Consider the following 14,034-nt stretch of genomic DNA (forward strand, 5'->3'; position numbering starts at 1 on the left):
TCTTTTTTTTTTTTGTCACACATCCGAAACATACTATAACTAAATAACTAAAACAAGTTTTTAAAATTCTTGTCTTCGCCGTGCCTCTGCCTCGTGACTTAAGGGAAGAGCTGGTTTCTGACCTCAGTGCTGTTAGCGTGCGCAAGTCTAGGGTCCGAGCCGCGCAGAGCTGTGAGCTTCGGGCCCTGCGCGGCCGACGAGAGCGGAAGCTGGGGCTGCCTGGCAAGGGAAGTTTGGGCCCCGCGTTGCTGCTGCTGCTGTTAGTGCTTGCGCAGCTACCTGCTTGTTTTGTTGTGTGGCTGCTGTCACTCATGGGGCTAACAGTGCTGACTCATGCCGCGGTGAATTAAAACTGGACAGCTGAAGTTGTCCAGAATTAAGATTTGAATGGAGAATTTAAACAGAGTGGCTGAAGGGGAGGTCTGTTTACTCCTTCTGAGAGATTTCCCTTCTCATCGTCTGAATGGCTTGTGGAGCAACTTCCAGAGTTTTCAGTCTGACCTCTGGAAGTAAGCTGTTGAAGATTTTTAGCATCCCTTAATATTCTGTTGCAGAAACTGTAGGGCTGTGCTATTCACAGCACTTTTTGCCATGGGCAAAGTGGATTGGAGGTTTGAGTGGTAATTGCTTCTTTAGGCATGTGATGAGCACCGTGTGTGAGTCAGCATCCTGTTCTTGATGTAAATAACCTGAGATAATACCACTGTGTTTATCGTCCTTTACCTCCCAATCAAATGTCTTTGTGTAGTTTCTCTTGCATACATTTCATAGTATGTTGTTTTTTCACTTGAGGTAGTTTTGGATAGAGTTAGGTACCATGGCTTTAAGTGCAACAATTAGCTCTAGTTCTAAGTTCAGATGTTACCTGTAGTGATAATGGAAAGATAGTTTTTACACTGAAGTCAGTGTAGCCTCTTGAAAACATACCAAAATGGCAGATTAAAGAATTACTGGTACTAGTAAATGGAAAAATTGACATGACTCTTGCTTTCCAAAATGTTACTTGTTTTCACCTATGCCTAAATGCATCTTTCTCAGCATTGCTGGAAAACACTGTTTGTTGTTTTACTTTCAGCTAAATTATTGCTATGGGAGAAGGGCAATGGGGAAGTGTGATTCCTGAATCAGATCCTGAATTACTGAATGTAGTTGTTCTTGGCTCAAGATTCGTGCTACAATTCATGCTAGTTTTCAGATAGCTGAGATTTGTTTTTTTGTGACTGGCATGCATGGATATCTGGCTTAATTTTCTCTGAGCTTTAAGGCTCAGTTGCTGAGAAACAACCTGCTGTTGACAAAGACCATGTCAGCCAGCTACAATTCTCTAGGCCTCTCAGGAGTTAGTTCAGGAACCACAGTCTTTCACATCTGGCTAGTGGTAGCTGGCAGTATCTGCCCGAATAGGTGGGTTTGCCTGTGCTTTGCTGTGTTCAGAATTCAGTAAAGGGCAGATCCAGCAGTCCTGATCTCAAAAAGGCAAGATGGTTTTGACCAGCAAGTGGTTTGTGGATCAGCACGTGCCAGTTGAAATGTCTCAGCTGAGAAATGGTGTGTCAAAGCTGTTTATTCAGTCACTTCCTGGGGGGGATGTAAATGGAATATTTTCCCTGAATATGGTTATATGTTCTTACTAAAAAATAAAAAAGTATGCTATACTACCGTGAGTTACAGTCCTTTGAGTTTTGAAATTCAAATTCTAGTCCTTTTTTTCCCACAGGAAAAATGCCGTAGGAATTATTTTGGAGTAATTATTTTAAACGGGTTGATGCACTTAATAAAATCACAGATTCTTGTAGGTTGGAAGGGACTTCTGGAGTTCATCTAGTCCAGCCCCGTGCTCAAAGCAGCTTCAAGGAGAGCATCATGTCAGGGCTGTGTCCGGCTGAGTTTTTAATATCTCCAAGTATGGAGATTCTACAGCCTCTGTGGACAACATGCTTGACCACCTTCATGGTTTAACAAAACAAAAAAAAAAAAAGGGGGGGGGGGGAAGAAATTCCTTATATTAAGTTGGAATTTTGCGTGTTTCAACTTGTATCTGTTGTATCTTGTCCATCCACTGTTCACCCCTCGGAAGAGTTTGGTTCTGTCTTATTTACAGCTTCTTGTTAGATAGTTTTAGACAGCGGTAAGGTCCTGCCAGAGCTTTCTGAAGGCTGAACAAACCCAGTTCTCTCAATCTCTCCCAATGCATCATGTGCCCTGTCCTCCTGATCATCTTGGTAGCTCAATGTCTGTCTTGTCCTGGGGAGCCCAAACCTGGACTTCAGGCTTGATCAAGTCACAGAGAATTTTAGAGGGAAATTTGCTGTTACAGCTGATTCAGTGTCACGTTGGGCTGCTGACAAAAGTTCTCACTACTTCTCCCCGAGGTACCCCTCATGCAGCCTCCTTTGCATAAAATCTCACAATCATGGAGTCACCAGCTGTGACAGTTAGTCACTGATATGACGGAAGCGTCACCCAGATGTAAAATTGAATAGCTTTCAGCTGGTTCACATTACTCTTCTGATTTCCCTAAGGCCATATGCTTGCTAGATACAATGTAAGAATGTGGGACCAGGAGTTACACCAGATAGAGGGTAGCATGAAACTGTATCCTAAGATTCCTTGTGGAGACCTTGAGTGGGCAAGGAAAGGATGACTTAAGTTGTCAGCGGTGGGAGAAACTGGAATTTACACTGATTATACTGCTTATTCCTGTAAACCCCCTCTGTGTTAAAGGAGGAAGAGATGAAATGGATGAGAAAGTAGAAAAAGTGGAAATGATTTAGGGAGGGGTTTTTTGGTGGATTTATTTTTTGACTGAAGAATACAGTAGCATTATTTAAGTCAAAAGGAAAGGCTCTGGTAATGTTATTGGAGTCAAACCAGAAAGACTCCTAGAGCTGAGGAGAACTGAATTCACAGTGTCAATTGCAGCAACAGATGGCAAAATTCTATATTTTCTATTAACGTTTATATCTAGGGTAGTTGCTAAGACCTACCTTTTAATTTGATGCTTTGGGTCTATAAATACCATGGAGATGTGAATTGTATCTCCTGTTTGTCCTGGGAAGTTGAGGGCTTGTTTAGAAGCAGTCAGAAAAATGAACTGGAACAGTTGTATTCAGATCAATGCCAATTATCTCTCATTTTATACATACATTTACTGCTGAAATGCACGCCAGAGGGCAGTAAAGGTATTTCAGCAATATGACTAATAAGAAACAAAAGATATTTTCCTCTCTTCTTCAGGAGAAGATGGAACTTCTGTGTATTCCCCCAAATGAAGCCCACCTGAAAGCTGTAGGTTAGTTCATTGGAAATTATCATTCCCCGCAGGCGGTGTGACATTGAACAAGCCAATTTGTGCCATCTTTATAAAGGCATATCACTTGCCTAACTTTCAGGATATTACAAGGCTTAATTAATATTATTTTATTCTAATCAGGTTCTTCTACAATCTCCATCTCCACAGTATCCAAATGACTTGCACAAGCTTATTAAGCAATGTGACTAGCATAATTACCTGTAGATTTTTCTGCCCTTTTCCCCAGGGAAAACTGTGGGTTTGGTTTGGTTTGGTTTTTTTTCAAATTACATTTCTTCTAAAAGTAATGTGAACGTTTTTATATTAACAAAACCAAGGTTTGCTTATTTAATGCTGAAGTTAGTCTGTGGTCAAATTGGAGAAACTTTAATGTAGAAAATGATTTCAAAGAAAAAGCTACAGAATTTTTACTGAATTATGAAGTGCACTGATTTATATAGATGATTATCCGACACATTTAAAAAATGTTGAAAGTGGTGAACAATCTACTGGGCAACCATTTGCTATCATAATTTTCTAGCTAGAAGTGGCTGTGAAATTTGGTCTCTCTGGAATGGTTTCATTAACAGAAGACAACCCCTCTCGGCCAACTGTCCTATTCCCTCTGTAATGGTGTTCCAGGAGTGGCGATGACGTAATGGAGCAAAGGATGGAGTGGAGCAAGAGAAGGAATTTTGTGAAACTCAGGAAAGCACTGTTTCTGTCTTAAATGTCTTGATATAGTGCCAGATAAATGGGCAGTAAAATAGAGAAACTTAATCAACTGGTATACGTTAGATCTGAGACCATTTATGAGTATGGCAGATACTTGGTGGAATAGCACGGGTGAGAACACCACAAATTTTGAAGGGTATATGCTATTCAGGCAGAACAAAAATAAAGTTCAAAAGTGGTAGCACCACACTGCATGTGAAAGATGTGCCTTCAAATGTCTGCCTAAGTTGTTTAGGCGACACGTTTTATTTCTTTTGTCCTGTGTTGTCCTGGGTGTCATCATGTAGTCGCTAGATCAACAGGAGAGAGATACTCTTGTAGATTTGGTTTTGTTGTGAATCACTTTTCTGGATGCAATGGTGATGAGGAGTTTGTGGATAAATGATCACAAATTGATGTATTTAAATGTAATGGAAGGATGAAGAAAAATAGGTATTTTCTATCAGTATTTTTTATTTTCAAAATGAAGTTTGTTATGGGCATAAAACTAAATGAGTATTTTTCTTTTTTTAAAGTAAGAATGTAGTTCATGAGTACTAATGTACTGAACAAGGAGTAAAGATAAAATGAGTAACAAGACTGAGGTTATGAAAAATTGAAAAATCAGTGTTGGGGTAGAAATAAAATTCCATATATGCAACATGCTGTAGTTGAAGGGTAATGTTATCTCCATTCTGGAAACTTGAAGATGTAGGCATACTAAATAGTCATTCCACTTGAATATTTTCAAGTTGTTCAAGTCAAGGGTGGTGCTGTGACTGGAACATGACAAATGGAATGTTTAATCCATTCTGAAGTCCTGTACGTCATTTTCTGTAGGAAAGTAATTGAAAACTGAGGTAAATGACATAAAATGCAGTCTAGACTTACAAAGATGCTATCAAATTAACCTGGTTGTTTTGCACGTCTTCATCTAAAAGTTAGATAGCCTTATGTATTTAAACCAAATACTCTATGGAGGTGCAGTGCCACAAGGAAAATCTCTGGCTTCGCTCATGGAAGAAGGGAGGTTAGTAGAGAAGTTAGTGTGAAGTGAATAAGGAATCATCTCATAGGGTTGATTTTTTTCAAGTAATGGTTTTAGGACCAATATATTTCAGCATTTTCAGTAATGTTATTAGCCCAAAACATGGTTCAGCTCTGATTAGAGTTTTGAAACTCTATAATTAGGATAATTAGGATAATCAGAGCACAAGATAGCAAGAAATGATGATGACCCTCAGGAGCAGATAAAAGAAATAATTTGAAATAGAATGGTATACTGTGAAACTGCATGTACCTTAGGATAGATTACACACTAATAAAAGTTTGTTGAGAGTTTATCAGTTCAGAAACAGTAGAGGAGGAGGATCTGGGTGTTTTATCTGAAGAAGGGGTGGAAGGTTGAGCTGCTGCTGAAGTACAACTCTGAAAAAGGCAGATGCGGTACAGTCATTAATGAGAAATACTAATGTATCTCTATAATGAGACCTTGTATGGTATATTGTGTACACTTTCTGGCCGTATTCATTTAAGAAATATGAAGTCAACCAGGAACAAGTCCAGTGAAGGTCCAGTGATGTAACATAGATGCTAGAGACGTCTTGGGAGGAGCAAAGGGACAGCAAGATTTCTTTGGTTTGTTGAAGTGAGTGCTGAAAAGGGATCCAGTTACTTATGTTTCTGAAAGCATTCCAGCAGAATATATACTAAAGAGGGGAGAAGTATTTGGCTAAAGGAAAATGTATAGACTGATGATTAATAGATTTAGCTGAAAATTAGAAGGGGGAATCGTGAGGAACCCCTCAGTGGAGCAGCAAGAACAAAGTCCTGTTTGGGACAAAAAAGCTTTGGTTGCCCTGGGACAAAAGGGAATTACTGAATGCTGTGGCTGTAGGATGCAGAGTGGGCAGCCATTCCTATGTGCCCTGAGAGTGGTGCTTGACAGGGTGTGTTCTTAAAATTTCTCATCTTGAAAGAGCTGCTTTTGAAGAATTTCAACAGATTATGGGAAGCAGACAGCATGCCAACTGAATTTTTGCTATTTTCAGGTACCTCTTTTCACCCCTTATCATCTCTTCCTTTCTTCATGTCATTCTGCCAGTTTCTATGAGAGGTGAAAGGTAGATACTCCCTGAATTGCTGTAGGATCTATAGAGAGAAAGAACATAGTAGATTTTTTGCTGTACCTTACATCTAGGTGTAATTATTTTTCTCTCCTTCTTTGTTGTAGTAGAGAAAAAAGGCTGAACCTATACCTTTTTTAACCCTATTTAATATCTTGTTTATGCTTTGAAGATTTCTGATTTACAATCAAGTTCAGTACATGATAAAACTACCAGAAAAATACGAGGAAGAGGCTTTCTTTTGCATAGCTTTACGCCCATTGTGAAGGAGAGTGGAGGTCTGATGGCAGGTGATAGTTACCATTGCACCTACCCAGTTAAGCATAAATTAAAGTAGAAAGGTAATGATGTGCAGATCCAAAGTCAGCGTTCACATGAAGGTTTCTCATCTGGCAACCCAGTGTGTTTCTTTAATCTGACAGAAGCGTGACTAGCACAGAAATACCTTCCTGTATAGGATGCAGGTGTCCCTGTGCTGGGAGCTACAGGGCAGCCTCTGTGAGGAGAGGCCGGGGCTGCCCTTTGCCAGGCGCAGCCGGTTCCAGTGGCTCCAACCGACCCACCGCGGGGCACAGCTGAGCCCCTCGGCCAAGATGTTGGAGCCTCTGTGATCATGTATTTGAGAGAGAGTAAAAAACGCTATCCGGCAGCTGTGAGAGAAAGGAATGAGGAAAAATGTGAGAGAAACGGCCCTGCAGACGCCCTTCCTTAGGGCTTGTGGTTTTAGACATATCCACGAGCTCAACGGGTATCTTTCGCAAGGATTTTGTATAAGTTCTTAAGTGTTTTCTTTATGCTATTTGCAGGTTTAAAAGTTGGCTGTATGACTGCACTGCTATATTTTTCAAGTAATTTTAGTGTATTTTCACATCTTTCTTTTTTTTTCTGCTTATTAAGCTGTGTGTTGCTTTTTTAACTAATGAGTGAAATAAATTCTTTACAGTACTAACATTTCTTAGTGATAATTAGTCTACACAAAGAAGCAAACTGTAGTTTCAGACCAGGACTTCTAGGAAGCAATCTTCTTAAAGAAAAAAAAAATTGTGGGCAGAATGTTTGATTTCAGAACTATTATCCTGCCATTATAAACAACAATTTGCAGTAAGAAGTTTTTAATTTTGTTTAGACTCCTTTTAGAAGAAGCTGTTTTTAATGGTTTGGCTGAATCAAGAGATTGATAAAAGAGGGTGTAAAGCCTTTCAATTAGATTGCTTTGGTTAAAACTCAGTCCCAAGTGGAAGTGACTAATGATTGTTCCTATGTTGTGGTCGCTTAGTGATAGTTGTGCAATAAATTAAGCTTCAGTTCAGATCTCATAGGCAAGTACTTGCATGGTGCACTGTCGTGGTTGGTAAAGTGCACTTGTTAACAAGTTTCAGTGAGGCCAAGGGCAGACTAAACCTGGAAACAGCATGTTTCATCTCATGGTTAAAGGACTTTGGCAGAGTAGTATGAGGAAGTCTGCACAGTTTCTCCTTGTGTACTGTTCTGTTGAGAACGTGCTTTGTTGGTCAAGGTTGTCCATTTATCTAAATGCAGTGGCTGTGCTGTGGAGTGGAATTGTTTGAGACATTTGGAAAATGCTTCAATTTATTCAGTTCATCTTAGTAATAAATGGAATAAGAGAATAAGGATAGAAACTCCCAGAAAGGTTTCTGGAGCTTACCTGTAGATTCTAATTTTTTAATTTGTAATGATTTCTGTTAATCAAGAACAGAAATGTTCTTGTAAACAGCACAGCACATTTTAGCTTTGATTAATTTTACAATTATATTACAACCTCAGAAATTAATTTATTTGATGATACATGCTCAGTGTTGTGTTGATTTGGTATTTTTCTTTATTCTTTCCTAGTATTCATGTGATGGCAAATTTAATTGTGGTACATATCTCCGATATGGTTTTATTTGTGCTCCGTATCATCCAGTAAGACAGACTTATTTATTCATTAGATGTATAAATTAGGTAGCAGAAGCAGCTAATGCTGAAATGTCTTTTTTAGTTTCATTTTTGCATTGTTACATTGTTAATTTTCATATAATCTTTGTTTTCATTTCAGACCTTGAAGGTTGAATATAAGCTGGCATATCATGCCGTTTTTTGGGTAATTCTGGGGTTGTTGATTGTTAGCTGGTCCTGAAAACTTCTCTTGGAAGCCTAATTTTGGGTTCGTAGTTTTGAGGACTAATCCAAATTCAAAAGTTTTTGCAGATGTTTCCTTCTTTATTACCTCCACAAGAATATCTTCTAACATGCAGTGGGTAAGATTCCCATTTGCTAAATCTCGATTTCCCATTGCCTGGCTTTCTAAGAAGGTGGCTTCTTTAGGTCTGTTGATGCTGGGTTTTGGTGCTGTTCTCAACTGACCTTCCTCAATGCATTACACAGCCTAGCTTTCTAACTTAAAACAACCCCCCTAAATTAGTCCTTAAAGGACTTCAAAGAGAGCTTGTTAAGTACAACTCATTATGGTGGTTGCTACCATAGTCGGCAGATACAATTACTTCTCATCTAATCTAACTCTGCTGCTGTTCTAAGCAGCAGCAGCACTTAAAGCTGGCACTGTAGCTGTGCATAGCTCACTATAGCAGCTGCCAAGCTGCTGCGAGTGATGCATTCCTCATAGCGCTTCCTTATGTTTTATTGCTCGGTTAAAATGGAAATGGAGAAGTATCCAACTGAACTTCCTTAGCATTTGCAAATCTGTATCCATATATCTCTCTCTCTTCCTGTGTGTCATGTGCCATTTTCCAATTATAAATGTGGTCTTTGGTCCCAACTGCTGTTTGGACAAGCATCTTAAAGTTGTATTGTTCTATTTTTATTCAGGATGATTTGTCGGTAACATAGGTGTTACTTTGCGAAGAAATTACGTTCATTTAATGATCTGGAAATGGAAGGAAATCACTGAGCTGTATTGCAGTATTATGGATTATTGTTTAGCTTTAATTAATTAACAATTTTCTACAAATAGAGAAGCAGCACTCTTAAAATGCAAACTAACTTATCATCTGTGTATTACAAATGAATATGGTATTTCCCTCTGCCCATTCATTTTCTACCGCATGAAGAAAAAGGTGGTATGATGGCATGGTCTAAGCAAGTGACCATCTTGGTGGTTTGGTGTTTCTTGCTCGTGGGTGATACCAGTGGAAAAGCTCCATCCTCCACCTTTGTGCCATTCAGTGCCACGCAGTGGAGGCTCCAACCTACTCCGTGTCGTTATGATTTCCCTCCTGGGAAGCACAGATCTTGGCACTAAGGGATCTTCTGCGGCAGATACTATGAGGGGGGTAGGCTGGGGAGCCTGCGCTGTGCACAGCAATGCATCACTTCTAAAAAAACAGTAGGAAACAGTTTCCTGTGCCAAAGTGCTGCCTCAGAGGCTTCAGTGAGGGAGTGCTGCGATGGCATATAACTTTGAAGGACCTTCTTTACTACCATTTAGGAGTAAACAGCACAACTTGCCACTCAGTAAGCACTGTAATGTCAGTGTACAAGGTGGAGCCAGGAGTTGGTGGTGTTTCCTTTTACAGCTCTTAAAGTTAAGTATTTTAGTTTCTTTTTCAGAGCTTACTATCTAGATGTTTTTGTGATTTCAAGGAAGCTGAAGAGGGCTCTAAGTTCTTCTTTCACCTTAAATATTTTGACATTAAAGATGTTTCTTAACCTCTAATTGATATAAATTATGAAATTCTGAGGTTTGTGTGAATGTTGTTATTGATTTCCTCTCCCACATCTTAAATCCATGTGACTTTTAAAGTTAAGAGCTGGCTGCATAGATCCACATGGATTTGCCATGCTTTCCTACTAGGCTGAGCATTATTAATGAGTTGCACCTTGCTGTGTGGTAGCACCACACTGGTTAAATGAGTTAGTAAAATGAGAGCTGCCTATAGCAAGTCAGTCCTGCAACCTGTGCTTACTGCTAATTCCTCTAAATGTTAAAATTAATTTGTAGTTTGATTCCCTTAAATAAGAAATGGGCGTATTATATGTTTATCTGTGGTCTTTCTTTCATATTTTAAATGAGAAATAAAGCTAGTCTTTTTTAAAAAAGTAGTATTTTTAACCAGCATGGCTGGTGAAATTAAACTTGAGTGTTGTGAGAGAACATTGGTGAGAAGTCTATCATAGCAAATATAAATAAAAAATGAAGAAAACTTGCAGTACTGCAGTACTGAAGTACTTACAATTATCTAGTATGGACTAGGAAAGACTAGTTGGCAGAAATAGCAATGGACTACAATATAGCAACAGTAGTTTTAGATCATAAAAAGTTACAAACTCGTGTGTATAAGCTTCTGCTAAATTTTACAAAGCAAATGAGAAAACAGTAATGGCTGGGGCAGGGCGTAGTTGCACAGTGCCTGGTGTAAGCTGCATTTTTTCTGTTCAAAACAGGTTTTCACCTTTCTTCAATTTTTAAATTTTTTCCTCCTTGTATGGTGGAGAGAATGAGGTCTTTTAAGTTGCAAAGGTTGATTGTATACAAATGTACCTACCTAAGGTACTGACGTCTAAACCAGTTTATTAACAGTCCATATGGAATATTACATATTTGATGATAGTTGAAATGGATCTAGTCTAGAAACTATATAAACGGCATTGTTGATGTCTTATGTTACAATGGGCTTTGGTTGCTTTATCTTGTATAATATTCTGACTTTTTTTTTAAATGTAGCGGTATTTTCTAGTTGGAAGTAATCCTGCAGAAACCAAATACCGTGTTTTGAAAATAGATCGCACTGAACCAAAGGATTTGGTTATAATTGATGATAAGGTGAGTGCCTCTCTATTTAGTTTTTTTTCAGTTATTCCAAATAATAATACTGTCTATATTGAGCTGAGTTTAAATATTACACATTTAGTCTGTTTCAACAAAGGTATGTTACAGAATCATAGAGTCATATAACAGTTGAGGTTGGAGGGGATCTCTGGAGATTCTCTAGTCCTACCCTCATGCTCAGAGCAATGTCAACTAGATCAGGTTGCTCAGGGCCATGCCCAGTCGCGTTTTGAATATGGATGGAGACTCCACAACCTGTTCCAGTGTTCAACCATCCTCACAGTAAAAAAGCTTTTTCTTATGCTCAAATGGAATTTCCTGTATTTCAATTTGTGCCCATTGCCTTTTGTCCTTTGGCTGGATACCACTGAGAAGAGTCTGCCTCAGACTTCTTTACTCCCTTCTATCAGGTATTTATACACATTGATAAGATCCCCTCTGAGCTTTCTCACCTGCAGGCTGATCAATCCCAACTCTCTCAACCTTTCCTCGTATGTCAGATGCATACAGTATTAGTGTGATAATGACTAGTTACAGTATGGGAGTGGCCACAAGATCTCCAAACAGCATGTTCACTTTAATGAAGTTTTCCCAAGTTTTTCAGTTTGTTACGTATATGCTCCCAATGGTTTTCTTATGTTCAGCTATGCTGTTCTAAGTGCAAAATGCATTTAATTACTATCTAGCCAAATTTTTAATGTTTCTGATATATCATATCTGAAGCAAAATAAACAGCAACAAGAGTGTTAATGTACACAATAGAATAAGACTTGATTCCTTTCTAAGTTTATGGTTTAAAATCTTAACACTTAAGACTTAGAAATGTTTGAATTCACATGTGACCGTGAATACGTCTATTGCAGTGAACAGTGAGTTTTGTGCATAAAAAACTTGTTGGTAGGACTGAAACAGGAGACAGAGGATGTAGAGCAGACATTTGGTTTATTGTACATTAAGTAAATTCTTCTATTCTCTGGCATGAAGTAACATTTAACTACTAAAGCAGTAACTTAAGTGACTTTTTATTTTAAAGCATGTGTATACACAACAAGAGGTGAGGGAACTTCTTGGCCGTTTAGACCTGGGAAACAGAACAAAGATTGGGCAGAAGGGCTCTTCTGGGTTATCTCGAGCTGTCTCTGCTTTTGGTGTAGTAGGTAAGTGTTTTATGTGGTTTTATAAAATCTTTATTTCTTAAGAAGGTGAGGCTTACTGTGTCACACTGTATATCTTTCTGTATCCCCTTGATTTTTTTTTTTTTTAAACTGAAGAGGATTGAGAAATCTCATTTTCAAAGATAAATAAGTTTCTATGTATTTTGTGAAAACAGATGACCAGTATGGGGATGAGAGTTGTGCTGTAACTTGTCTCTTCTTCATCACTAAGGGAGAGATCTAGGAAATGACCAAACCCTAGAAGCTTGGTTGAAGATCCCACCAAACTCAACTGATTGCAGGATACAAATTCCAGAATTTGTATCCTGAATTCCAGAGCTCACAAAATGCTTTTTTTAAAAGAAAACAAAAGTTGACATCCTTTATTAAGTTGTATTTATTCATCACACACTATTCAGAAAGATGACTTTATTTTCTTTTTGGTTAACTTTTTGCAGTGACATATTTCAGTATTTCTTTTTCATGTTTGAACAAGTATAACTGACCAGTATGTCAATTGAATTTTTAAATGCTGATCAGCTGTCCATAATCCTAGAGAATTACTTCAAGGATTTAATAGCATCCAAAAGTCACTACTTTCCTCCCTCTTGTCAGATACTGAGGTCGATATATTGATGGGTGATGTCTCCAAAGTAAATGTTAATGTGTGCTCTGACAGTCCCCAAGAATACTTTTTTGCATCAGTATACACCTGAACGTCTAAATCCAAAGCTGCAGAGAAGGTGGAGACTGCAATTACTTTAAAAGATGCTCCTGAATTTTGCATAACAACCAAAGCATAAGAAAATATTATTAGTATTTTAATCTAAAGTGTCAGATTAAGCAAACTTTATTCTATATTCTTTTGGCCCATGAAGCATTTTGGAACTTATCAATGGATCCACTTTTCAGAAATACCTCAGATGAGGTTTATGTTCCAAATTAATTTAAGAGTATTAATAATATGGGGAGACCTAAAGAAGCTTTTAACAGTCTTGCAGCATTGGCTTTTTTTGCACAAGCCATCAGTGCGCACTATCTAAATAAGTGATAATATGTTCAGTTTGAAAGTGATTGTGTTCAATGAAAATTCTGCATCCCAATTGTATGTTTGTTTACACGTACTCTTCATAACAGGAGAGTTTCTATTCTGTAGCTGGACAAATGTATTGGTTATTAGATATGGTGTACTATTTCTAGATTTTTTTTTTAGAAGTAACATGCTCTCTCAGTGATCTTCAGATTATCTTGCAGTTTTAAAGTATCTGCTTTAGACGTCTTCTATCTTGATCCTATCTAATCATATCTGTATAAACATGTAATTTGAGGGAATGCAACTGGTCGCTTATTTCTGCCTCCTGGCTCAGGTCAGGAGGACAGAGCTATTTTTTGTAGAATTGGAAAGGACAGATTTGTTCTGTTCTCTGGTTATTTCGTTAACCAGAGACAGTGCATTCAGTGCACTCACAATGGGGGTGCTGGTAGGCTGAGTTCTGGTTCACTGTATGCTGTTTAAAAGTAGAAATCGCTTTTAGCTGGAGAGAACCAGGCCAAGGGGAAAGGCTGGGTTCCTTTTCAGACTTTGGTATAACATTTGGTGAAATTCAAAGGATAGAGCCTTCACCTAAGTGATTTTGGTACCTGGAAGATACAGGAAGAACTTTGACAGCTATTTAACAACTGAAATTCAATAGTCTGGCTGCTTCAAATGGAAGACACTGTTTCTTATTGTCAGCAGGGTCTTCTCTCCTTGTGCAGGTGAGAGCATTTTTCCAAGGGTGGCTAATAAGGCAGAAGAAAAGAATTGCAGTTCATTCAATCACATTGCAGCCTCCAGCAGTGACAGGGAGGAAAATGTGTGCTTTTCTCATCCTTCCTTAATTTATAATGCAAAGCTAAAAGAACTGAATATAAATACAAGTAAAAATATGAATTGTGAGGGTTCCCCCCCCCCCCCCC

The 14,034-nt window shown here is 38.4% G+C and overlaps 1 protein-coding gene across 1 annotated transcript in view; it reads left to right on the top strand.

The window, feature by feature from the left end:
• Positions 1-9,217: 9,217 nt before the first annotated feature.
• FIG4 (FIG4 phosphoinositide 5-phosphatase) overlaps positions 9,218-14,034 on the top strand; it is a gene marked incomplete at its 3' end in the record, with an annotated part of 27,620 nt that continues 22,803 nt past the window's right edge. Inside the window, exons 1-3 of the mRNA XM_009577652.1 lie at positions 9,218-9,268; positions 10,817-10,915; positions 11,955-12,078. Of these exons, the coding sequence (XP_009575947.1) occupies positions 9,218-9,268; positions 10,817-10,915; positions 11,955-12,078 (274 nt within the window). The remainder of the gene's footprint in view (positions 9,269-10,816; positions 10,916-11,954; positions 12,079-14,034) is intronic.

The sequence above is a fragment of the Fulmarus glacialis genome, unplaced genomic scaffold, assembly GCF_000690835.1.
Source record: "Fulmarus glacialis isolate BGI_N327 unplaced genomic scaffold, ASM69083v1 scaffold37205, whole genome shotgun sequence".
Classification (NCBI taxonomy): domain Eukaryota; kingdom Metazoa; phylum Chordata; class Aves; order Procellariiformes; family Procellariidae; genus Fulmarus; species Fulmarus glacialis.